Source organism: Cetorhinus maximus, chromosome 27 (genome assembly GCF_964194155.1).
Source record: "Cetorhinus maximus chromosome 27, sCetMax3.hap1.1, whole genome shotgun sequence".
In the NCBI taxonomy this organism is placed as follows: domain Eukaryota; kingdom Metazoa; phylum Chordata; class Chondrichthyes; order Lamniformes; family Cetorhinidae; genus Cetorhinus; species Cetorhinus maximus.
The window spans coordinates 25,600,317-25,628,280 of NC_135905.1; the positions used below are offsets into that span (position 1 = coordinate 25,600,317).

Here is a 27,964-nt window from a genome sequence, read left to right on the forward strand (position 1 = left end):
TTGAGTATAAAATAGATTTTGCTCTTGCCAGTGTTTGTAGCACACTAAACTGCTAAAAAGAAATGAACAAAATAAACACCAGGGGTTTAAAGATAGCAAATTAAAATGGTGGGAAATAAATAATGGAGGCAACCCCTTTAACAATCAGAGTCCGCTTGCCAACCAAAATCAGCACACTCTTCTCATGCAGTATAAATTGCTGCTCCCTTTACAATTGGTATTCCTGTCAATTCTGTCCTGATGAGTGCAAGACAAAAAGCTTCAACAGCATGTTTCTTTTTTCAACAATGCTCAAATAACTAATTGCTTTAAAACCTCCAACAATGGTAGCATTTACCTGAGACTCTTGCTGGGCTTGCGATTCTAAGACTTTCTCTTCGCCAGGCTCACTGGAAGGGGTGTTTGCTGGAGTGATGCCTGTAGAATTGACCTGGTCAAGGTCAGTAAGGTCTTCTTTTGATGTTGTCTTTGAAGAAAGTTCCATACCACTGTCCGTGGTAGGGCTCGAGACAGTGGACGCATTTTCAGAAATAGTGGTTGAAGTGGAAGCTGCACTGCTTGCAGATACAACTGAATGTTCCAGGAAGGGTGCTTCACCTTTAAGAGCAACCAGAATATCTTACATATAGATCTATAAGTCATAAGTTTAAAATTCTTAATTATCCATTCATTTCTTCAACTCATGATACTTGATATCATGGCAATAGTGACCAAATTATGAGCAATGGATCATTTCCAGTTCATATATTCCAAGACAACACATAGGACCAGGAGAAGGCCATTCGGCCCATTGTGTCTGCGCTGCCATTCAATTAGATCGCAGTTAATCATTAGATCTATTTGTTCTATTGATCATCAGTTTGATGCATTTTGGAAGGTCTAATACAGGCAGGAATTATACAGTAAATGGCAGAACCCTTAAGTGCATCGACGGGCAGAGGGATCTGGGTGTACAGGTCCACAGGTCACTGAAAGTGGCAACGCAGGTGGATAAGGTAGTCAGGAAGGCATATGGCATGCTTGCCTTCATTGACAGAGGTATTGAGTATAAAAGCTGGGAAGTCATGCTGCAGCTGTATAGGACCTTGGTTAGGCCACACTTGGAATATTGCGTGCAATTCTAGTCACCACATTACCAGAAGGATATGGAGGCGTTGGAGAGAGTGCAGAGGAGGTTTACCAGGATGCTGCCTGGTCTGGAGGTTATTAACTATGAGGAGAGGTTGGAGAAACTCGGATTGTTCTCACTAGAGCGACGGAGATTGAGGGGCGACTTGATAGAAGTTAACAAAATTATGAGTGGCATGGACAGAGTAGATAGTCAGAAGCTTTTTCCCAGGGTGGAAGAGTCAATTACTAGGGGACATAGATTTAAGGTGAGAGGAGAAAACTTTAGAGGAGATATGCGGGGCAAGTTTTTTTACGCAGAGGGTAGTGAGTGTCTGGAATTCGCTGCCAGAGGAGGTGGTGGAAGCAGATACGATAGTGATGTTTAAGAGGCAGCTTGACAAATACATGAATAGGATGGGAATAGAGGGATACGGACCCTGGAAGTGCTTAGTTTGACAGGGAATATGATGGGTGCAGACTTGGCGGGCCGAAGGGCCTGTTCCTGTGCTGTACTTTTCTTTGTTCTTTGATTTGTGTTTTTAATTTCTTACTCGCTGTTTCTGTGGTGTATTTGGAACAATGCTGTTCTCAGTGCTACTGCTCTATTGCTGGGTAAATCCAAAGCCAGAAAATTTAGATCCACAGCTTAAGTTACATGCAAAGTAACATAATCACTGATAAAAAATTTACAAGTACTCTCCCACCCCCTCGTTTCCAAGGCACCCAAGAAAGACAACAAAAAACTTGGGCACTCCTTGTTCAATGAATCCCAGGTGTCATTATCCATCAACCAGGAGATTTCATCTTTTCTCAGCTTTTTTTTCCATTAACTTTTGTTTAATTAGGAGTCACTAATTATATCGAGAGCTCTAGCTAGAAACTATTACAGATTCAAATTGTACATGATATAACTCAATCATCAATCACCCATTAACCCAGTGATCGTATAATTTCACCTCTACATAGATTTATTTAAGGTTCTTCCAAATTCATTTGCAGTAATATCTTTAAATTAATTGTATGGATAGCAGCCATGGTCTTCAAGAGAAACAAGCGATTTTCAAAAAGCAAAATTTTAAACCAACTCAAATTCTTTATCACTTTTTCAAAAAAGGCTGATTGCAAAATTTTCTTCTCAGAAACAAAGTTTAAAAATGCTAAACTATACCTGGTTGATTGTTTAAGAGCTGAGGTACAGAACCTATTGAACTGTGCAAAACCTGGCCCGGCACTGACGGTTGCTCTGACGCAAGGGGAGGCTTGTTTGCGTGACGAGATGGTCGTGGAGATTTCTTCTGCTTTTTCCACTTTGACGATTCACTCATTCCTCCTGCTCTCATTTTGAGCTGCAAGTTGAATTATAACACATTGTGATATGAGTACATTTTAAAACACTTAAGATGCAGGTACCGACAAAGATTTTCCTCTCCTTGCATATTTCTTCCTTCAGTTTTTCAATTGCAATGGGTGATGCTCAATGCACGAAACTCAAAATCAAATTGATGACAGAATGTTTTCTTTTGCATTCATTTTAGAAACACCAAAAACAATTCTGTGGGCTGAAATTCTCCTTTTAAAACTGTGTTACCATTAAAAACAAAAATTTAAGAAGTGCATAGGGTTTATCTGAGAGTGACCAGAAGGTTATAATCAGACAAAGGTACTCAGACATGACTGTCATGTAGTGTCATTCTCAGTTGGCTTGCAATTATGAACTGTACTTAAGCATCAGATTATAGCCTTCCAATAATATTTCTTTAAAATATATAATTCATTTTTTTTTCAAATTGAGGAAAGACATTACTTACCTAGTAGGGTCTTATTTATTTTGTGAATTACGAGCATTCCAGCCACAAAGGAGTCTAAGCCTAGGTTGAATGGTTCTGGATATGCTGAACTCAGATTGGGAAAAAAAGTGCTGCTGACCGCAACCAAAATCATTCAATGGGAGCCCTTCTACAAATTATATGTTGAAAGAAATTTGAGGCTGAGGAGTAACTTTCCTTCTTAATTGTTTCTAAAGTAAGCTCAGCTTGTTCCATTGGGCAAAAATACAGATTTTAGGAAATGCAGCTTTAAAAATAAATGTCAATTGGGCCATAGTGAGTGAACTACAACAGCCATTTGAAACCATTAAAATAAAAACAAAAAACTACTGCGGATGCTGGAAATCCAAAACAAAAACAGAATTACCTGGAAAAACTCAGCAGATCTGGCAGCATCGGCGGAGAAGAAAAGAGTTGATGTTTCGAGTCCTCATGACTCTTCAACAGAACTGAGTAAAAATAGGAGAGGGGTGAAATATAAGCTGGTTTAAGGTGGGGGGGGATGAAGAGTAGTTGGAGGGGGGGTGGGGGGGTTGGGTTGTAGGGACAAGCAAGCAGTGATAGGAGTCACAGATAAAGGAACAAAGAGGTGCTGAAGGTGGTGATATTATCTAAGAGAATGTGCTAATTAAGAATGGATGACAGGACACTCAAGGTACAGCTCTAGTGGGGGTGGGGTGGAAAGACTGACAGGGCATTACAGGTATAGATTTAAAAATAATGGTAAATCTATACCTGTAATGCCCTGTCAGTCTTTCCACCCCACCCCCACTAGAGCTGTACCTTGAGTGTCCTGCCATCCATTCTTAATTAGCACATTCTCTTAGATAATATCACCACCTTCAACACCTCTTTGTTCCTTTACCTGTGACATCTTTTGATTATCTGCTCCTATCACTGCTTGCTTGTCCCTACAACCACCCCCCCGCCCAACTTCTCTCCCCCCACCCCCCCACCTTAAACCAGCTTATATTTCACCCCTCTCCTATTTTTACTCAGTTCTGTTGAAGGGTCATGAGGACTCGAAACGTCAACTCATTTGAAACCATTAATTTGATATACAGAGCAGTTTGTAGTAATAACTTTAATACTCAAATAAATGTATGTAAAAATTGCAGAAGCTGGAAAACTGAAACAAATGTTCGAAATTGCTGGTTTATCAACATCTGAAAAGAGACAAGCAATATCTAAAGTTCAGATACTTTAGCTTTGATGAAGCATTTATACCTGAAACATTAAAGCAACTTTCCTCTATTCAGGTACTGATGGAGCTTGTGTACATGTGGTATTTTTATTTTGATTTGATTGTATTAACGTTAATTTTTATTTGCATTCCAATAAGTTGACCAAAACTGCATACAGTCAATAACTGCTCTGCAGTTTAAATGGCTTGAAACAGGTTAAGAAATTAAAACAGTAAATGCGCCAGTAATCTGAAGGATATAATCAGTTCACTTTTTGTTTTTAGACTGCTGTACCAGCGCAATTTCCAAAAGCGCATTTGCTAAGAGAACACATTCAAAAAGTCATTTGGCAATACAAAACTTGAGCATGGCTGGAAAAAAAGGCATGTCAAAGCTTTTTGTCTTGCACTCATCAGGACACTTCGCAAGAATACTAACATAAGGGGAAAACAACAATTATACTGTATGTGAAGAGAGTGCAGATCGGTTGGCAAGTGGCATTGCCATGGAGAATACACCAGCGATGGTGATTGACAATTAACTGCCAAGCATTGTCTGAAATTTAAACCAGGCAGCTTGACCCTGATATTCCTTGGGGCAATACCTTGACCAATCAATCAGAGTGTAAATTGTTGTTTGCCTCATTTTTTGGTATCTTGCGAAGTGTCCTGATGAGTGCAAGGTGAAAAGCTTTGACAAGTCTCTTTTTCCAGCAATACTCAAGAAGATATTCAGTTTCAGTATATGTTTGTCTCTGTATATGCTGCTTGTAGTGAATTTTAATCTCTGTCTTGCTTTAAGCATTCCTATCAGGGTACAGCAATTACATTGACCTTGCATTAGTTTCAACTTTAGCTGCCTCCTTACTAAACAGTAGACTAATTGTAAATTGCTTTATTTTTAAATTGGCTCATGGTATTTGGGCATCACTGCAATTTCATCCTTTATTACCCATCCTTCACTACACTTCCCTCATTGCACTCGATAGAGCTCAGTCCATGTGGTGTAGTAACACCCACAATACTGTACAATTTTGACACCATGCTTACATCATAATTAAAAATAAAACAAGTATATAGGATTTATCTGAGAATGACAAAACAACACTTTAGTTCGGAGACATGATGGTGTATGACTTAGAAGTGATGGTAGTCCCATATGCCTATTACCCTTGTTCTTCTAGGTGGTAACAGTTGCAGGTTTTGAAGATGCTGCTGAAGGAGCCATGGCAAGATACTGAAGTGTATTTTGTAGATGGTACACACTGCTGCCACAATGTACAGGTAGTGGAGGGAATGAAAGTTTAAGGATGGGGGTCAAGCAGACTGCTTTATCCTGCATGGTATTGAGCTTCCTGAGTGCTGTTGGAGTTTGCACTCCTCCATGCAAATGGAGAGTATTCCATCACACTCCTGACTTGTGCCTTGTGATGATGGAAAGGCTTTGGGAAGTCAGAAGATGAGTAACACGCCACAGAATACCCAACCTCTCACCTGGTTAAATACAGCTATTCTGCATAAAAACTCTAAACCAAGTCAATATTCTTGTGCAGTGAATTAATGCAGCATCATTAAACCCTTCACCATCTTTGAAGAAAATTACAGGAGTTTTCATAGGATAAGTATAAATATGATGAAATATTGTCATAAAATTTTAGTGTTTGCAATAATGGTAATTATATTTGCTTGTACCTTCTCCGTGTAATTGCAATCCTGGTATGAACTAAAATATTTTTCTCCCGAAAAAAAAAAAAAAATTTCTCAAGTCAAATTCACAAGACATCTCTCAGAGCAGTTATCTGAATGTATAGTGAAGATTGACCTTCCACTATCAAGTTGAGGGCCTGAGCAGCAGCATATCTCACAAATCTGCAAACAAATCTTTACAATTTAGTATGCAGTTATGCATGGAGATTGCCACTTATTCTGTCAACACATTGAGAAATATGATAATGGAGAAAATTACTACCAACTAATCAACTCTGCCTCTCCAAAGAACCCCTCTGCCTGTCAATGAGCTCCCCGACAGATTTTAGATCAGGTTCGCACTTTCCAGAAATTATTTCTTGCTCATATTTATACCTATATCATCAGCATACAGCTATAAATTTATACTTTTGGAATGTGAGCATAGTTGATAAAAATACAACCCTTCATTATCTCTCTACCCAGCAGCGCAAATGCTTTCAAAGCCTTGAACCATCTCAAAAGTTCTGGTGATCTTCCATGGACTGACACATTTTGCATCAGTATAACATCCTTACCTGCACTCGTTTGTTTTTCCACAAGATAGTGTAAGCCTCGGAGGAAAAAATTGCAGTTGCCAGTAAATAGTAAATAAAAGTAAACAGGTTGCAAAATGACTTGTGATAAAGGGGTAAAAAAATAACATTCCTCATTTAAACTCTGCACTAAATAGTTGTTGTTATTTAATTAAGTAAAATTTGAAAGTTGTGGAAATGTTCATTATACTGCACGCTTGTATGAATTTAAACAGATATTCATGCCTTAGGCTATCCATTTTAGCCAAACTCCAATTGAAAGAGAAGCTTCCAAAGCACAAGCACCACATCATGCAATACTTGACACAAACCATGCACCATACTTAAAGGTTTTAATAAGAGGACACAATAGACCATGTTAAAGTGCTATCTTTTTGCATTTCTTGGAATTACCATTTACCTGCACTTCAACAAAACAAGCCAATTACCTGGAAGCTCAACTGCTGTTTATACATATTACGATAGTGCTTGTTTGCAAATACCAGCAGTGCATTTCTTATTCAACTAAAGGCCAATTTGGGTACAAGAGCTACGTAGTCTGACCTTCATAGAGAGAAGCTAGAATATTACTTCAGCTTACATGCTATCTTACACATGCTCCAAAATGATTTAACTGTTTTCAGCATGCTCACCCATCCATTTAAAAAGTGTCTGTTTTATTTACATACAGCAGGAAGGTGTTATAATGATCTCTGGGCAAAATATTTTGTGTCACAATTTTATAATAAATATGGGAATTTATTATACAAATTCTGTACCAGTACTGGTGGAAGTACAATTTATATTTCTATGGTGGTCTTCAAATTTTAAAAAAATCTTAGCGCCTTATAGGGATGAAAAAAGATGGACACCATGTAGGGAGATAGAACCAAGAAAAAAAAATTGGGACTGGCCGAAGGAACAGGATTTTAGGAGGTTTGTGGTAAAATAGAGGGCACAGGCAAAGCAGCTAAAACAATAGTCATTAATGATGGAGCTGGGGACAAGGAATGGCAGAGGAATGATGATACACTCAAGGAAGTGCAAGTGCAGGAGAACATGCAGGCGTGATGATATGAAGCTATGGACGAAAATTGAAAGCAAAAGCAAGATTCTGAAAATCAATTTGATGGCGGAAAGGAAGCAAGTGAAACTTGGTATGGGTGAGAGCAATGACAGTGCAGACTATGAAGCTCGACACCATCCAGAACAAAGCAGCTGACCTTCACTGGCACCCTATTCACCACCTTAAACATTCACTTCCTCCACCACCTATGCACAATGGCTGCAGTGTGTACCGTCTACAAAATGCACTGCAGCAATTTACCGAAGCTTCTTCAGCAGCACAACCCAAACCCAAGTGACCTCTCTTACCTCAAGGAACAATAGCAGCAGGCACATAGGAACACCACCGCTTACAAGCTCCTCTTCAAGTCACATACCGTCCTGAAATCGCCATTCCTTCACTGTCACTGGGTCAAAATCCTGGAACTCCCTATCCACCAGCACCATGGGCGTGCCGACACCACACGGACTACAGCAGGTCTAGATGGAGGCTCACCACCACATTCTCAAGGACACTTAGGCATGGGCGATAAGTACTGGACTTACAGAGCACCCATATCCCATAAATAAATTAAAAATAGTGATGTTCAAAGTTAAATTTAGAGGAGATCTTGAGGTTAACAAGGCAAACACCAGCTTTGAGTGTCAAGGTGATGATGGCCTGGATTAGGGCTTCAGCAGCGGTGACGGAGAGGAGTTAAGAACGGAGAGATTTGGAACACAAGTTCTGTTCAGGATTGAACAGAATGTCACTCCAGGGTTTATCTTGATGTGACAACCAGGGAGCTTGATTGCAATTTCAACTTGTCCAACTGCTGATTAGTTAGCCAGCTCTCGACAGTTGCGTGTATAGTTCTTGATTCAGATTTTGGTAAGACACCAGTGCTCCAAGTGGAAATGTAAAATTGAGCTCCTAATCATAGATCTCCCAGACAAACTACAGAAGGCACATGTGTACACTCGAGAGGTTGAAGAAAGGGGTGGTAGTGGTGGTGGTGGTGGTTGGGGGGGATGAGGGTTTTCTTGTTCTGTACCATTCTACTCTTTCCTAGTAGTTGATCTCTTTGGAATGGTGAACTCTGGAAATAATTCCCAGAGTTTTCCCAATTTCCAAGATGCTTGCACCACAGTGAAAATGCTGTATAACTTAACTGGAAATGCTAGATCTTATAGTTCAGCTCCAGGGTAGACAGTGTAATTCCAAACGTAAAGGTTGACTTTACTTCAGACCATGCTTCATCACAACTACTGATCTGCACTAGCAATCAGTCAGAAATTACAGAAACATGCTTGGCGAGAGGTAGAGCAATTTTGTTTCTCTGTTACATTTTTCACACTTGGTTCACAATCACTTGCTATTTCTCTGATTTCAAAACAACACAAATTTTATATTACCAGAGCAATGGCATGAGGTTTTTTTTTAAATATTCGTTCATAGGATGTGGGCATTGCTGGCTAGGCCAGCATTAATTACCCATCCCTAATCGCCCTTGAGAAGGTGCTGGTGAGCTGCTTTCTCAAACCACTGCAGTCCATATTCCTTATATACTTTCTAGCGATTGTGATACAACTGAGTGGCTTGCTAGGCCATTTCAGAGGGTATTTAAGAGACAACCATATTGCCATGGTCTGGGGTCACATGTAGGCCAAACCAGGTGAGGACATTACTGAACCGGAGAGATTTTTTGCAACAATCAACAATGGTTTCGTTAGACATTGAATTCCAGATTTTTTTTTCTAAATTCAAATTCTACCATCTGCCATGGTGAGATTCAAACCCAGGTCCCCAGAGCATTAGCCTGGGTCTCTGGATTACTAGTCCAGTGACAATATCACTACACCACCACCTGATAGGCACCATTCGTTCTTGCTATATTAAAAAAAACTGCCTATTTCTGAACCTAGGAGAAAATTATGCAGATTGGTCGTCTGTATAGCACTTGCACCAGTACTTTGAATGACATTTTCAAAAGCAGGGAGAGCAGGTGAGATCACTGGATGCCCAAGATAATTGTTAAGGCTGCGATGCTTGCCCTTTACCAACTAAAAGAGGGCACGGCAGATTTTGCACTGGGAAAATTCCAAAGAACACTCAATCCTTAATTTCCTGTCAAATAGTGATTTGCCGTCATTGCACCCTTCCAAATGTTTTTATTCAAAATTCTGGACTCTGAGATACAGTGAAGAATCAATGTGAAGCACAACCCAGTCAAAATAAGGACTTAATGCATACAAGCAAAGAAAACACAAATACAGGATGGAATAACTTAAACACACTGCTGCATTTAAGCAAAAAGTCACTATGGACTTAGTCAAATAAAAAGTTGGTATCATACTACCTTCTTCATGCTGGCTCCCACAAAACTCTTGGCTTCTTCTTTAAATTGAGGTAACCTATAAAAAATGTATCAACTGTGAGAAAATAGCAAAAAAAAAAGAACAGTTTCTGAAACAATTCTCCTTTTTTGTCCTACATATATATATATACTATCACCATGTCATGTATAGAAACTCAGAATAGTGCAGCATAGACCCGAGTTTGCAATACTCTTTTGAAGAGCAAGCCAGTTAATCCCTCACCCTCTCTTTCATCATTCATATTCCTGCAATATTTTCCCAGTTTCAATATTTGCCCAATTCCCTTTGGAAGGCTACCATGAATCAGCATCTACCATCCTATCAGTCAGTACATTCCAAATCCTAACCACTCAAAGTGTGCAAAGTTTTTTCCTCGTGTTGCCTCTGATTCTTTCGCAAATCAGCTTAAATCTGTACCCTCTGGTCATTGATCCTTCAGCCATTGCGAAACAGTTTCTCCATTTACTCTATCTTAACCCTTAAAGATTTTAAACACTTCTATCAAATCTTCTCTTCACTTTCTTTGCTCAAAGGAGAACAAGATGCTTCTCCAGTCTATCCACATAATTGTTTTCCCTCAATAAAACCATTCCAGTAAATCCCTTCTCTGCCCTCTCAAGTCTTCACACTGTCCTAAAGAGTTGAGCCCAGAATTGGACACAATACTCCAACAGAAGTTGGACCAGTGTTTTATACAGGTTTGGCACAACTTCCTGACTTGTGTACTCTACACCTCTATTTACAAAGCTCTGGTTCCCTATGGTTTTATTAACTGCTTTGTTAACACTGGCCACCTTCTAAGATTTGTACACAAACACTCCCAGGGCTCTCTCTTCTCCCATCTTCTTTAAAATGATACCATTTAACCTGTATTATCTCTCCTCATTCATCCTATCAAAATGTATGAACTCACATTTTGTTGCTTTGAATTTCATCTGCCATGTGTTCACCCATTCCAACAGCCCGTATATGTCCATTAAAGTCTATTAAAACCTTCCTCACTGTTTAATACACTTACAAGTTTCTTGTCATCTGCAAATTTTGAAATTCTGCCCTGTACTCCCAAGTCCAAGTTACTAATGTATATCAAAAAACAGCAGTGGGTCCTCACACTGAACCCTGGGGAACATCATTGTATACCTCCCTCCAGTCCGATAAGCAAACATTCATTAACACTATTTTCTTTAGGCAATTTTGTATCCATTCTGCAAATGCTTCTATTACCCTGTGGGCTTCAATTTTGCTTCCAAGTCTATGTGGCACTGTGTCAGCAGCACTTTTGAAAGCTAGGATATTGCAGTCTGTCTGTGTGTGCGCGCCTGTCTCCGTTTGCGGGCTCTTGTGTGTGTGTGTGTGTGTGTGTGTGGGTGTGTGTGTGTGTGTGTGTAAGTGTGTGCTTGGAACCAAAAATATACTACATCCTAGTAATCTGCTATGAAACATATCTAATCAACACTATCAATATCATCTGTCAAGTACATGAAGAACACAGACCGACTCAACAGAAAGACAGTCAGATGGAAGTTTCCGAACTGTATGTATCAGAAAAAAAAACAACCATTCTCAAGATTCTGAATAACTTGACAAACCATTTCTCAAATTTAGGACATCTAACAGGTCAAAGAGAAGAGGCTAGTTTTACTGATAACTTTTTAGGTTGGAACGTGTCACACAAAAAACACCAGAGCTACTTTGGGACAGATTTGTCAGCTACCAGGTGAAGCCTTTCAATTCAAATACAAAGTACCCGTTGACGTTTTTATAGCACATGCGCCATAAGCAACATGGTGTTAAACATACCTGTCCCTAAATCCCTTTGTTCTGTTCAATCTTTAAACAATTTGGTACAGTCCCCAAGCTCACTACCATTACCACAATATTCAATAAAAGCACACTAACTGTGGAGACAGCTTCAACTTGATAACAGAATGTGAAGTTAATCTGCGGAAAATATCCACAATAAAAACTCAACACTGCAACATTTTGCACTTGTCTGAATGTTTTTCCTTATTTTCTTCATTTCCATTCTTTTCTAAACAGTTTCTCGTACAAGCTTGGATTCCTGTGCCATTTAATTTAAATTTAAAGTCTTTCAATCTGGACCTTTGACAATAAAATTAAGAATCTTACAATGTACGGCATGGGGTGTTTACATATACTCTATCTACAACATCCTCAAAATAATTCAAGATGATCCGTCAAGCAGGATGTTCGCTCTTTAAGTGGCTGCTTAGTTCACTATGCCCCTCTAACCATGTTCCTAATAAACCTGCAATTTTCCCGGTCAATTTTGATGCTCTTTTTAAATAGAGCCACAATGGTTCTAATTTTGCAGAACCTTGCCGAGAACAAGCAGTGAAATAGCCTACTCCTATTCCTGTAATCCTTACCAGTTCTTGCATTGCTAAAAACCACTACTTCAGCTTACACTTCACACATACAAGTCAATAGGTAGCTCAGTGAGACCAAAGAAAGTAATTCATATAGTTATTCACTGGCACAATCAGTAACTTTGTTATGATTGTTATAAGCCTAAGAAAACCTAACAGCAAAGTTATGAATACTGTTTTAAAAAAATCTAATTTCACACTCGTCCCTCCAGGGTTTCCAGATACTAAGAAATACAAAAACATGGAGATAACATTTTCGAATATCTAATTGTATCTTACCATCAATGGAGGGCTTCCGCTTGAAGGAAAGACTCACTGATCGCAAATTACCATACACTATACGCCCAAATCTCCATTATTGTTGAACCAATATATACATGTCTCTGTTTGCTGGGTGTTGTTACAAAATTGATAACAGGTTTAAATTTAAAAAGGGAGAATTTGCTCCTTCAAAGTTTAAGCAACTACTCACATCACATTCAGAAACGGCTAATAGGTTAGCAATCATTAGCTGTAATTTAATCTACTGTGGCAGCACCACAAAGTCACAGGGCAAGGGGTCTCTTATCCGTTCTGCATAAAACATGTTTACATCTGAGAGAGGGATCATTAAGCAAAGCCTCGGCACTTCCTCAGTGATGGAAAGCTAGGCAATGCATTTACTTGAACAACCATCATCCATTTCTGACTCGAGGGGCATCAGAAGGAATTGAGGGGAAATCACCTGCTGCCTTCCAAGCTAATTGGCTGATAAAGGGTTCACAGCGCAGCAGAAAATGTGGTCACTTCAATATAGTCGAGTAGAAAACAAGTAAAAAAAAGTTAAAATAATTCTTTGTAAACTACTTGAAACTCATTCATATTTATTAAAGGATACTTGTTTAAATCTTGAACTACCAGGGGTTTTTTTTAATTATGCCCTCGGTACAGTCTTAACACACACACGGGTTAATACAGTCAACTCAAAGTACTCAGTATGAACTGCTATAAAAAGTCAATCCATGACTGACATATAAACAACAACTAGTGAACCTGTTAAGGCACTATAGGACTCGAATTTTATTCTGGTGGCAGTGCCTACATACTTCTTTAAGTGTACTTAACCTCTACAGCCATTAAGTGACAGCAATTTGTGTTAATTGTACTGCTTCATTAAAGCAGAACTCAATACCTAACAGATCAGGCATCAGGTGGGTGGTCAAAAACAAAAGGCTTTCAGTGTAGTGTCTAACATGCTGCTTCACAAACTGAGCTTTAGAATAAATAGATCTGATGTTCTAAATCCCACCATACAATTTAATCTTATATTTTACCACTTGTACTGTGATTGTCCTAATTCCACAACATCTGTTCCTCCCATAAGCTCTCTTCATCAGCAATGTGCATGGAATAGTAACAACGAAAGCAATCATGTGATTACAAAATTAACACATTTTTCAGGTCCCCAACATCTTACAGAACAAAATTCATTAGAGAAAAGCTATCAAGTATTCAGCAAGAGTTACTAATATTAAAAACTAAATCCGCATCATTGAGTGGCACCTTTGCTTTTATCAACCCAAATTGTTCTGGTCTCATGAACATGTTGTGAAAGGTTGAGCAATGATTCTAACCTCTTGCACATGTTACACATTAACGAAAACATCATACTTAATAATTACAGCACTTCTCATATACAGAGTAGCTGAGTAAATCCCAATATTTTATAGGAGAAATGTAGATCTGACTGGATCATAGAATGAAGAGATGATATATGTACACATCAGTATGAAAATCTCTAATACTTGACAAAATAAATACCAAATTTTAACAGATGGCAAAATTGCTTTTGAAATTGAAGATGATTTTCATTCAAATTGCATTCCTGTAAAACTCAGTGGTGACATCTGGAAAGTTGCAGTGAAGTTAAAACTGTGGGCAGTACACATTAAATAGGTTGATAGAAATTAGATCACAAATGTGGACTGGAGAAGTAATGAAAACCAGATTCAGAACTTGCAGTGACAGCAGAGAAAAGACAAAGGAAATAAAACTTGTATAGTGAAAGAAAGAGTCCATCAATAAACACAAACATGGTGACAATTGTTCTACAAGATGGACTTGAAGGAACTTGTTGAGATGTCATGTTTCCAGTAACTAGAATAGAACTCTGAAGCTCTTGACAATTACCAAAGATCAAGATAACTAACATTCCAGAAACACAGAATTTTCACAGAATCTACAAGACAGAAACTCAGCAGGTCTGGCAGCATCGGTGGAGAAGAAAAGAGTCGACGTTTCGAGTCCACATGACCCTTCAACAGAACTGAGTGTAGTTAGGAGAGGGGTGAAATATAAGCTGGATTAAGGTGGGGGGCGGGGGGAGAAAAGTTGAGGGTGGGGTGGGGTGGTTCTTCTCCACCGATACTGCCAGACCTGCTGAGTTTTTCCAGGTAATTCTGTTTTTGTTTTGGATTTCCAGCATCCACAGTAGTTTTTTGTTTTTAAGACAGAAACTCATCTGGACCAGCATTTAAACTCAACAGAGGGCTCCTCTCACTCTATACATATCCCTCCCAACATATTTCCATATCCTGGCTAAGTACCAGCTCTTTGGATATGCCCTTTAAAGTAATCTAAAACTAGGCAAGTGAAAACTGGCGGACCTTTTTGGACATATTTTGCATCCCTCAAACTGTGAAGGGGTTGCTGGCAATTAGGGTAGGCCTGTAGGGATTGATATGGATGATAAGCAAACTCATCTGCAGCACACACCGTTATAAATAGGGTGAATGTAGAGAAACTGTATCTACCTGTGGGTGAGTGCAGAGCGAGGGGGTGCAAATAGAAAATAGCCACTGACAGATCAAATTAAGAATCTGGGAGAAATTTCTTCACACAGCGAGTGGTGAGAACTTGGAATTTGCTGTCACATGGAGTGATTGAAGTAGATAGCATTGATGCATCTAAGGAGCTCCTTAACTGTAACCGCGAGGGTGAAGGCGAAGGAGCTCCTTAGATGCATCAATGCTATCTACTTCAATCACTCCATGTAACAGCAAATTCTAAGTTCTCACCACTCGCTGTGTGAAGAAATTTCTCCCAGATTCTTAATTTGATCTGTCAGTGGCTATTTTCTATTTGCACCCCCTCGCTCTGCACTCACCCACAGGTAGATACGGTTTCTCTACATTCACTCTATTTATAACTGTGTGCTGCAGATGAATTTGCTTATCATCCATATCAATCCCTACAGGCCTACCCTAATTGCCAGCAACCCCTTCACAGTTTGAGGGACGCAAAACATGTCCAAAAAGGTCCGCCAGTTTTCACTTGCCTAGTTTTAGATTACTTTAAAGGGCAAATCCAAAGAGCTGGTACTTAGCCAAGCCAAAAAAAACTCTGCCATCTTTCAATTAATCTTAAATTTGAGTGGCGGAATGCGCTGCCGCATTATCTGCAAATAACTGCCTTGCCACAGCTGATCCTGAAAATGAAGGTTATGTTGTGAGATTTACTGTGCTTTGAAGAATAAATTGGGCAGCTACTTTGAAAAGACAGAACACCCATGTACAACAAGTCTATTACAGTCAGTTTACGCTGCACATACATAAACAAGCCAGAGGACAAATTGTCCCTACACCATCATACATGCCCTAATAGCTGGCTCAAGAATCACATAGGCAGAAGGCCTAGAAGTACTCAGCTTATGAAATGGTACTGAAAACATTGAGAAAGTAGATTTGAAGGTGGTGAAAAATTATGAAGGGGGCATGAGAAGGAAGAGTTTAAAAAAGAGAAGATTCAAAGTTAGCTTTTAGCAAAGAAAGAGGATATGGAAAATATATTAGGTTAAATTATACATTAGAAACAAATGAAAGTTTCACAAAGAATGGACATGAGCTGAAAACTCTCATCATCAGTGGTCCAGACACTGTTGTTACCTTCGGCCTGCCAAAAGTCTGAGTTAACTTTTCCATAATATTGGCCTGTTAATATTCTATGAAGATCATAGAGGACTTATTCTAGAAATTCAATTTTTATGTGTAAATATATAACTAAATGTTAGAAAGAACATTATAAACCAATATTACAGTTAATGTCACACATGCGCCATTGGAAGAAAATTTGGTTCAACTTTTTAATACATATGAGGAGGCCAGATGCACAAGTATTTTACTGGATTATTGCTGTATGCCAAAAGTTGCAGAACACAGACTAATTTCTATGACAGCTTGCATGTCAAATTAATGATTTCAGACAGGAATAAGTTACTTCCCCACAGTGACAGAGATAAGATGGGGAGGGAGAAAAAGTATAGCAGATACATCATTTACAAAAGGAAAAATCCTAACACAAATAAAATTCACAACTTCACAAGTAAATATATTACTGCGGTGAAACCAAATGACACCTCCTTTGAAACAACTGATTTCTTTGGGATTCAACACCAGGAGGATCAGCCAAGCAGGAGCTACATCATATGGCCCTGCTAGTGCAGTATGGGCGATCCCAAATCCACTTGATCACGTAACCTCTCAGCACTCTCCAGCTGGTCACTCTGGTGTCCAAGGGGGACATAATCACATTCTATCAGAATTAACATAGAAACTTAAATTTGAGTGGCAGAATGAGTTGCCGCATTAGCTGATCCTGAAAATGAAGGTTAAGTTGAGAGATTTACTGTGCTTTGAAAAATAAATTGGGCAGCTACTTTGAAAAGACAGAACATCCATGTACAACAAGTCTATTACAGTCAGTTTACGCTGCACATACATAAACAAGCCAGAGGACAAATTGTCCCTACACCATCATACATGCCCTAATAGCTGGCTCAAGAATCATATAGGCAGAAGACCTGGAAGTACTCAGCTTATGAAATGGTACTGAAAAAATGGAGAGTAGATTTGAAGGTGGTGAAAAATTATGAGGCAGCAGAACACAAATGATTAAACTTATTTTCTTTTAAATAGAAGAATAATTCTGAATCAGAGTAAAAAGATTTTAAAAACTTAAAGCCTATAGATCTCACAGCAGGGAATAAGCTGCAAGCAAACTCAATATCAAATGACATACCTGCTTAACAATATTGCTGGTTCAAAGGATAATTTAAAAAGCCTCTTTAGGTCCAGAAAAAACTCTTACATTTGCACTGCTCAAAAACAAAACTGCAGTGCCAGGGCTAAATGAGACAAGTCGACTTTTTTTTATTAAGGTATCAAAGCACAAGAAGTTAGCTGCCCTTGGTTAGCCCCAAGGGAGAACTGTGACAGGTTAATCTCTACAGTCTACCTTGAGAACAGCAGCTGCACCATGTCTACCAGTGTGTGCTCAGCAGATTTCCTCAATAACTCTGCAGAGAGAAAAAACAAATAACACAGGTGTCATTATGCATTGCGATATTATCAAGAGGCTCCAACAAGTAGACCTCCCTCCTAGTTTTGTTTACCAAGGATTAAGCAGAGCTTATTAAACCATTTTAAATTAAACTCGATGCATTTGTCTGACACAAACAGAAGGAAGATGGCACTAGAGCACTGTCAGCCATTGTGTGAGCAGCTGTCTGTTTATCCCTTCGGAGCACTAAATGCCCTTTCACTGTTTTTAAAATAAAATTCACATTTCTGATCACATATCTGCAAACAATACCCATATATCTCCAACAGTATGACATTTATAAAATAGAATCTGGGGGAAATACAGAGCCATTTAACACTTAATGCATACCTTACTCAAAAGGATTTTTCTAAGTGATGAATTGCTTTGTCAGTACCTGAAGGGTTAAATCATAAAGGCATCCTTCACCCTGAATGGAAAACTTAGCTCAATGCAATTCTGCAAAGGTCCTTTGATTACTTGCATGGAAATGCAACCAGACTTTTCACACTACACAACTAGCAATGCACCTTCTGTGCAAAATAGTTCCTATGATAAATACATCATAGGTTAACTAAATATCATGAAATAAATATTCCTAACAGGATACAACATAAATTTGTTCCACTAAGGCATAATAATTGACCAATGTCCTCAACGTGTTCGACTATAGGCTGCTTATAGTCACTTTCACTGTGCCCATTATGGACCTACGGTGGAATCAGACTGTGCTGATATACTAAAACCACCTGAAAAGAAATATTTTTCACTAAGTGCCACTGATTACACTGTACGTCTCAGGGCTTAACATTCTAGGACCGAGATGAGAAATTTCTCCATCCAGAGGGTTGTAAATCTTTGGAATTTTCCATCACAGAAAGCTGTTGTTGGGAATATTCAAAACCGAGATCAATAGACTTTGGGGCACTAAGGGAATCAAGAGATATAGGGATATGGCGAGGAGGTAGAGTTGAGGCAGAAGATCAGCCATGATCTTCTTGAGAGCAGACTTGTGGGTTATATAACCTTCTTCTGCTCCTATTCCATATGTTCCTATTACTTCCCCATTGCCTTCTGCAGCTGAACTCCTGAGCCCAGTTGCTGTGCTGTGTAAAGTGATTATGAAAGGCTATGCATTTCCACACAGCGAGGAATGGGATGGGTGGGAGGCTTGGGGGTGGGTGGGAGGCTTGGGGGTAACAAACATGAAAATAAAAGAGCAAGAATCATGCCCAGGCAGACCTCACACAGATATGTGAGCTCAGTCAGAAAAGCATTGGCAGAGGTGCAGAAACATGCGGCATACCCTGGAGCCACAGTTAGGGAAAAGATATAAAAATAATTATTATTTGCTAGTCTGTTGTAGAATCAGTATGTTTTCCAGTCAAGGAAAAAGAACTACTTCGTTGTGAGTACAAAGTGATTCGCTAATTAAATATCTGACGAAAACATTGCAACAGTGATCTGAACCCACAGTTGTGGCCTTGAAACACTGACTATTTAAAATTCTCATTTAATTTTAGATAACAGTCTGTTTTATTCAATAAATGCAGAAATGCACTGCAATTTTTACAAAACATGTTGAAAGTACTCAATTAGATCTAGAATAAATATAGCCAATTTTAGCAGTTCGTACAACTGAAAATGAAAGTATTTTTAAAGGCCTCAGTATATTTTCTAACCCCTTTAGTGACTTACTTTAAGAAAATAGGTGATGCTTTTAATCATGTTTCCTGTTTAGAGTTGCCCTCCTTTGTAAGGGGATTCAAACCAATTACAAGTAACACAATAGATAATGACATACAAAATTAATCTAAACTGCACGGCCAGAGTAAAAAGAATGTTACCACCAGCAGTGAATTTTATTCATGTAAAGATCATCATGATTTCTTTGTGCTGTGATACTCCCAAGTCATCAGTGTTTCACACTCAACAACTACTGAAGAACACCATCAGCAGTTGAACACCTTGCACATTTGCTAAACTAATCTGAAGAGCATAACTGACATAGACCTCCACTACATGCTATCATTTTTAATGATCAGCTTGTGTGGGACATGAGGCTACATGTGGATCCTGTGGAGTTGACACTTAATTAGCTCCCTCATCCAGCAGGAGCATGGAATGTCAACAATCGAGCAGATTGTGGTAGAATAGCCAAGAGAAACTTACCACTAAGCCTCATTTCAAAGCATATTCGAAAGCATGATTGCATTATTTCACAGACTGACTCATTTGTTAAGTGAGCACCAACAGGAGTAAGTAGTAACGTTCTTAAGACCTAAAAGACATAATCAAACATTACACAAAACCTTCATGTTTTTGACTACACATTAACATAAATCCATCATCAGGAACAAACCAAAATTAAGTTTAACTTATGAAGTATATTTTACTGCTTATCATGCAAATAGCATTTCAAAATCTTCTTTCATCAGTATGAATTAATAACTTTGCAGAGCTAATACTCTTCAAAAACTCACCACCAAAACTGCATGGTCACTTAAAAAACTTAAGTGCAATATATGCAATGTGATATTATGTATTTTCAGTTCAAGGGCAACCTGTGTGGTTCCTGCCCGTATACAATTTGAACAATGATTTCCTAGATTGTAGCTGGTCTGATGGGCCAATTACAGGAAAGTTCCAAGACATCTGAGAGTGAATGCCAGAAGGTATGTCAATAGATCCATTCTTCACAAACATGCAAAGACAAAGCACATGTACAAACATGTTCCAAAATGCAAGTGAACTCGATGACTTATATTGTGGTTTGCTTACATGGGCACACTCAAGACCTTTTTGGGTAATACAAATACTATCTTGTCCTTAACTATAAACTGAAATGCATTCCTATTACAGGTTTTGAATTTTAGTAACATATGCACTGTTAACCAGAAAAAGTATGCAATGTGTAAAAAAACTCTTTTCTGAATGAGAGAAAATTCAATTGGGAAATTAGTTTTTGTTGCCTCTTCAGATTGCCACATATTAACCTCTAGCTAGAAGAATGCACTGACAACTGTTCCCAATCTCAGCTAGCCTTCAACAGCACACAAGAATAATTAAAATTTATCATTTTTGCAATTCAGATTATAAGGGGCTACAACATTTGAATTCAGCACAAACCAATAAGGATCGAAGTTCTCTATCTCTCTGCTGGCTAAGGGCCTTAAGTTAAATAATGTGTTTGGACAGTGTAACCCTAATTCCCAGTAGACACAAGGCTATAACACAAAACATCCTTTAGTTCAGCGCTCATTGGAACTAAAATGTAGCCTGCTGATACACCAAAGACAGCTTTTTTCAGGTTAGGTAAAGGTATATTGTTGATGGCAACTGGTATGTAGAAAATCATGTGTTTCCTACACTATGTCCTCAACTCAAAGAGCTCGAAATTCAACAAAATGATAAATGATGCCCTCTTTGATAATTTGATGGATAAGACAACATGCAACTCATTCCCAGTTTTATCTGTTTTCAAATGGAGTCAAAGTCTTGATTGGATGAAGGCATTTAAATTGGATTAAATTTGAACATCTTTTGGTGCAGGGTGATCCATTGCTCATTATGAGCTGAGATACAGTTAAATTTCATGATAAAAAAATTCCTTCCCCATTCTCCATTTTGAACACAATAAGGAAGAGTTGAGAAACTGAAAGCGCGCTCAAGTATTAGAATATACGTTCAAAATTCCACCAAAAGTGGCAAAAAATAATTTGTCCTACATAAATAAAAGTTCTTGTTAACTTATCCTGCAAGATACAAACTTAATTACGCCGTTATTCTATCGCAGCAAACATTCATAGTCCAGGCATTCTGAAGTTAGTGCTGACAAGTAGGTGATCTAGTTGCAGAATCATCAAATCAAACTCCCAAATGGAAAAAACACAAGTTTCTAATGTGGCTGGAGGAGAACAATTACTTGAACATGTGACTTCAATAGGTTTTCTAAATAAAAGAACATTCTGTAAAATCCTAAGTGACCTGAATGGAAAAATTCTAAACACACACTGTGTCTTCATACTGAAGGCAATTTGGATTGTTAGAATGGAAGGGATCAGTGCTATTGATCTGTAAAAGTGAAGCCAATTTGAAATAGAAGCTTTATTATTAATGGAATCTAGAATTTCAATAAGCAGTCTTTAAGTGTTGCAGACTCTTTTGTATTAAGATTTTCCCTTTGTTAGTAAATTCAGAGGCGATTTTAAAGCTTTGCACCTTGTACAAAGTATTCAATCTTTAAGGTAATTTCTGCTACTTCAGGAATTCTTGTTTTTGGCTTTCAAACACCAGTCAAAATACATCAGCCAACAGCTTTACAGGGTACAAAATAATTCAGCAACCTTTCAATCCTGGACGTTATTCAGGGGGAATCCAAGCCAGTATTGCTTACTGTCAGAACCTGAAGCTGAGTAGCTCCATGCTTCCATGCAGAAGTGATTTTAAATTTCAAATACTTCAAGAAAGTTTAACCATATTTCAGGTGGGGGCACAAGGTAGATAAGTACTGCATTTCGAAAGTATTCGTTCCCCACACACAATGTATTATATTTCATCTCACTTAACAGTAAAGGTTTTGTTTGTTATTGACTTTTTGTAAAAGTACTCACTTTTGTCCTTCAATAAATTTATACTCTAGTTTTAAAGGACTCCCCATGAAGATGCTCAATGGGTAGCTTCACTATTGCAATGGCGTGCAAAACCATATTCTAGATCAAAAAGAACTTAATGCTGAATTTGCTAACTTCAACTAAGCCATTTGCCAGGGCACTAGAAATAACCTCAACGTTCCTCAGCTGGGAGCAAAGGGAGATAACAAAACCTAGTTTCAGCTGGTCTAGAGCGACCCCTGCAGGAAAGTACATGTGGACATCAACTGAGGACATGCTGAACTTTGTTGTGACATCCCTACGGTTAAACAGTTTGCCAGTGTTCACTCTCGAGGACGGCAAACAAACGTCTATTGAGGCTTGGTCTTGAGTGTGCCCATATAAGCAAACCACAGTATAAGTCATCATCTTTAGGAGGGCAGGAAAAATAAATGCCCAAAAAAAGCTTAGAGAATCAACTAAGGACAAGAGAAGCAATTAACCAGAACAATGTAGAGTGCTATCAAATCCCCTTGTTCACAACAGATACAAAGGAGAAATCCTGAAGCCAAAACATGGTATTCCCACATGGATTTGAATGAAACTGAATACATCATTACTCTAATTACTAGCCAAGTAACCAGATTTCATTTTAATACCAGTGACTAATTGGTTCAGCTGTTTTCCTTAGTATTAACCAACAGACTGCAGTACCTGCAAAATTTTCATTAGAACAACTTCGTCACTGGCTGGGTCAGTGCCAACAAAGCGTGCATGTGTGACAGCATCAGCCATGTTTTCAATTCCCTCTGCCGCACCTTCATGACTAGGATCTGCAGAAAATTATGAATATAAAAATGTTTTAACTTTTCATCAACATACTTTGTAGTGATAAATGAATGCCATGTCTGATTAATGGCTTAAAACGTGCAACACAAATGAGCTGTTTCACAGACTTAATCTATTAATAGAACACTCAACAGACTTGGCTGTGATTGAGCCAGAGACTTTATCTAATGATCAGTAAAGTGCCAGTTTATTAATTACATATTGGGTTAGCTAAAACAACCAACCTAAAATTGAACCGAGTGAGGGTCGGGTCATCCAGGTGTACATGGGCTGGAAACTTTGTCTTGGACTTTTAGCAACTAGAAGGCCTTGGTAAGAAGTAAAAACCTTCAGCTGAGGCAAAACAAACTGGTAGTGCTATTATGCAGGTCCTTGAGTTTGGTATAAGCAGGATAGCATTGTATCATAAAAACAAAAAACTACTGCGGAAGCTTTTTGGTGGAGAAAAGAGTTGACGTTGACGTTGATGAGGACTCGAAACGTCAACTCTTTTCTTCTCCGCCGATGCTGCCAGACCTGCTGAGTTTTTCCAGGTAATTCTGTTTTTGTTTAGCATTGTATCATACTGCCTTTCTGCAACAAAATTACATGTTCACATGTCCACTAGGTACATGGGTTCACCAAGAACTTTAAAGCAATCCTCCCTTGGTGTCTGGAGGAAGGAGAATGAGGTCAACTCGAGCAGCTACCCTACATCTTAAGCAATATTAGCAGTGGCAGTAAGTCAGTAACTGGCTGCGGGTTCTTTGGATATGGATGAGGAGAAACACAGCAGGCAATTTTGAGGGTTGAGGGGCAGGGAGGCTTGAGAGGCAGGGAGGCTTGGGTGAAATGATAATGCTTTTGGATTATGTAAGAATAGAAAGCCACATAATAAATCATTGCTATTTCTAAAGCACATGTATTAGCATGCTAAAGTCAAGAGCCATTGACAGAAAAACGCAGTTACATTACAGTAAAAGGCTGCAACATCAAAATTCACAACATCAGATTTACAAGAACCTGGAAATCAATAATGTTCTCACTACATCACAGTCACATAAGGTCTTATTGATTATAAATAATGTTACTGCCATCAATGAGGAAGGAGTTCCCAAATCAGGAGGGGGGAACGATGGAGTTAACTATCAGCTACTTTCAAGTTGAATGGAAGATATTTTTGTGAGCATCCTTAGTTGACATGGCTAGAAAGAATTGCAGTATTGCTTGTCCACGCAGAAAGGTAATGTACAGCTCAGTTATGTGGAAAGAATTTTTGTGCTGTGAGCAAATTGGATTGCATAGAACAGCACTATAATGCTAAGTGTAATAGTCTTCAAGCTGCTTTAGTTGCATTTATCCCATTTTCTACAGTTAAACTTTAATCTTCCCAGGACTAAAAATTACCTCTAAAATATTACTGCAAATTATGAACTAGGTATTTATAACACATTCTATGTTTAGATAGCTATTACAAAGATTTCCAACTGCAAGGAAAAGTATCAATCTTTTGGTCGTGTGATGTTTTCCCATTACTAAGAAAAATTAAAACAGGCACCAACAGAAAAAAATGAATCAAGATACCAAAAGAAAGTTGTTTATAAATTGGAAACTTCCACGTTACAGCTAGTTGGGGGTAATGTGGTCCGAATCAGTACCAATCTCCAAACCAGCTAATATTGGCCTGCTTTTTGTAACATGCTATAAATGTAGTCCAGCAGTTTAAAACTAAAATGTCCTTAAGGGCCACTGATTGTATTTTTCAATAAAAAGTATCATAACTGAAACAATTTAAGGTCCTACATACAAACGTACGAATTAAGAGCAAGATTAGGCCACTCAGCCCTACAAGTCTGCTCCACCATTCAATATAATAGCTTATCCAATTACAACCTCAACTCCGCATTCCCGGCTACACCCGATAACCTTTCACCCACTTCCTTATCAAGAATCTCTCTCTGCCTTAAAAATATTCAAAGACTCTGCTTCCACCAGCTTTTGATGAACAGGGTTCCAAAGATTCTCAACCCTCAGAAAAAATTTCTCCTCATCTCTGTCCCAAATGGCGACCCCTTATTTTTAAACAGCGGGCCCAAGGACTAGATTCTCCCACAAGAGGAAACGTCCTCTCCACATCAAGACCCCACAGGATCTTATATGTTTCAATCAAGTCACCTCTTACTCTTCTAAACTCCAGCAGATACAAGCCTAGCCTGTCCAACCTTTCCTCATAAGGCAACCCATCTAATCCAAGTATTAATTTAGTAAACCTTCCCTGAACTGCTTCCAATGCCTTTACATCCTTCCCTAAATAAAGCGACCAATACTGTGGACAGAGTGCTCCAGGTGTGCTCTCACCAATACCCTACATAACTGAAGCATAACCTCCCTACTTGTGTATTCAATTCTCCTCGCAATGAACAATAACATTCTATTAGCTTAGCCTTTTGTGATTCATACACTAGGACACCTAGATCACTCTGCATTTCAGAGCTCTGTAATCTCTTGCCGTTTAGATAATATGTTTCTTGTTTATTCTTCCTGCCGAAATGGACAATTTCCCACTTTCCCACATTATACTCCATTTGCCAGGTCTTTACCCACTCACTTAACCTATCTATATCCCTTTGTAGCCTCCTTGTGTCCTCTTCACACTTTACTATCTTGCATATCTTTGTGTCATCAGCAAATTTAGTAACCAGACCTCGAATTCCTTCATCTAAGTCATTTATATAAATTGTAAAAAGTTGAGGCCCCAGCACTGATCCCTGTGGCATACCGCTCATTACATCTTGCCAACCAGAAAAAGACCCATTTATGTTTACTCTCTTTCCTGTTAGTTAGCCAATCTTCTATCCATGCCAATATGTTACCCCTTACGCCATGAGCTTCTATTTTTCACAATAACCTTTGATGTGGCACCTTATCATATTCTTTCTGGAAATCTAAATACAGTACATCCACTGGTTCCCCTTTATCCACAGCATATGTTACTTCCTCAAAGAGCTCTAATAAATTGGTTAAACATGATTTTCCTCTCCCAAAACCCTGCTGACTCTCCCTGATTACCCTGAATTTTTCCAAGTGCTCTGCTATAACGTCTTTAATAGTACCTTCCAACATTTTCCCTATGACAGATGTTAAGCTCACTGGCCTGTAGCTTCTGCTTTCAGTCTCCTTGCCTTTTTGAATAAAGGAGTTATATTTGCTATTTTCCAATCTAATGGAACCTTCTCCAAATCTAGGGAATTTTGGAAAAATGAAACCAGTGCTGGTGTATTCTCATTGAAACAAAATATGCCATCCCTGACCCGAATGTTGGAGATTGCGAGGCAAGCCAGTTGGCCTTGTAAGGCTTCACATGAGTAGTCTCCCGAAGGACGCCCCGATGGGTAGTGCAGCAGAGTCTCTCGCTGCAGAAACTTACCCATTGGAGATCATGCACTATGCATGTCCCCCTACCCAGCCCAAAATGTGAGCAAATCCGTGGTACTGCTCCAGGGCACAGCAGCCACCCAGTTCTTAATGTTAGAGGGAAACTTAAACCCCTCCTCACAGCCCCCAAGTTCTCCCTAAAGGCCCAAGCCCTGATCAGTGGAGTGGGAGGAGGCCCCGTGTTTGCAATCCTCCATATAGGTACATCTAGAGTGTGACCTTGTTTCAGGCCCTGTTACAGTAGGAATTATCCCTAAGCTACTAGTGGCAGGAATCGATTTCCTCGTTGGAAATGATTTGGCTGACAGCCAGGTGCTAGCCAGCAAAAGAAGAGACAAGACCAAGCAGCAGAAATCTGCAGAAGAGCAGAAAGCTGGAGAAGGTCTAAAGGCCCAAAAGGGTGGGATAGCACCCACAAACCTCGAGCAAGAGCTGCTTGAAGGTAGCAAGGCCAAAGCCAGCCCAGTAGAATTAAACAGGGTCCAGAGAAGCCCCCTAGAATCGAAAATAGATTCCCCAAATTCAATAGGGACCAGAGAAGTCCTAAAGCAGGGCAAGAAAGAGTGAAGAATATGCCTCATGTGGCCGAAGAGCCTGAAAGAAGACAGGTTATTAAGCCCAAAAAGAAAAAGGTTAAGCACTTGCCTGAAGTATAGTTGGCAAAAATATTCTCTCCAGCATTATATAGGAACAAAGGGAGTTTCCAACCCAATAAGCAGATAGGGAGGGAGATGTCTCCCTGAGTCAAAAAGCCACCAGGGAGGGTGGCTGGAGCTTCACCCCCACTTGAGGGCTGTGGTGTTCCAGAGGACATGGAACATGTCAGGACAGCGCCCGAGCCAGGAAGCCCGTGATCGATTTTGCTGACCACTTTATAGTGAATTTAAATGTGGAGCAGAAAGGTTTCCAAATTGGCCCAGAAACAGGTGATGCCTCACATAGTTGATAAGCCACCTGGAGGTAAGCAAGACCTGACTATTCCCCAGAGGGCAGTAGTGCCCCAAAAGACTGAACCCATCATGCAAATGACTAGCAGAGGGACCCCAACTAGATTGGACACCATGCTCACCCACCATCATGCAGAATTGCAAAAGGGCAGGACAGAGTTAACCACCCCTTTTAAAATATTCATACACACACATCCCCCCCCACCCCCCCACCCCCCAGAAAAAAGGCTACAGCCCTGTAGCCACATCTGATATGGATGCGGGAGAGGCCCCTGCCAGAAGGCCATCTTCCTGTCAACCAAGACTCCAGGCCTCGGAAAATACATCCTTTGTCCAACACCGAGGAGAAGAGTGTCAGGTATGTCACATGACCTCCCCCAAGGTGCTAGAACCTGTAATATTGCCATTTGGAACTGAACCCAGGTAGTCCACCATGTTTACCAGTTAACAGGTAGCAGGAGAAAGAGCTCTGTCCAGGTAAACTGCCTCACCCTCATCTTCACTGTACTACTGGAATACTGGAACTCCTGTATCAGTGCCTATAAAACTCATTCATCTCTACATGCCTTCTTCTATCGTGGAAGCCCTCTCTTCTGGAAAGTTGAATCACACTG

At 39.3% G+C, this 27,964-nt stretch overlaps 1 protein-coding gene across 5 annotated transcripts in view; it reads right to left on the minus strand.

Annotated features, from left to right (window-relative positions):
• The window catches only part of gbf1 (golgi brefeldin A resistant guanine nucleotide exchange factor 1), a 200,391-nt gene that overhangs the window by 64,599 nt on the left and 107,828 nt on the right, over window positions 1–27,964 (minus strand). For all 5 annotated transcript variants that reach the window (XM_078530924.1, XM_078530928.1, XM_078530927.1 and 2 more), the window contains exons 5-10: window positions 22,855–22,973; window positions 19,721–19,829; window positions 17,465–17,525; window positions 9,785–9,839; window positions 2,279–2,456; window positions 338–597 (exon numbers count right to left, since the gene is read on the minus strand). In XM_078530924.1, coding sequence (XP_078387050.1) covers window positions 338–597; window positions 2,279–2,456; window positions 9,785–9,839; window positions 17,465–17,525; window positions 19,721–19,829; window positions 22,855–22,973 — 782 coding nt within the window. The remainder of the gene's footprint in view (window positions 1–337; window positions 598–2,278; window positions 2,457–9,784; window positions 9,840–17,464; window positions 17,526–19,720; window positions 19,830–22,854; window positions 22,974–27,964) is intronic.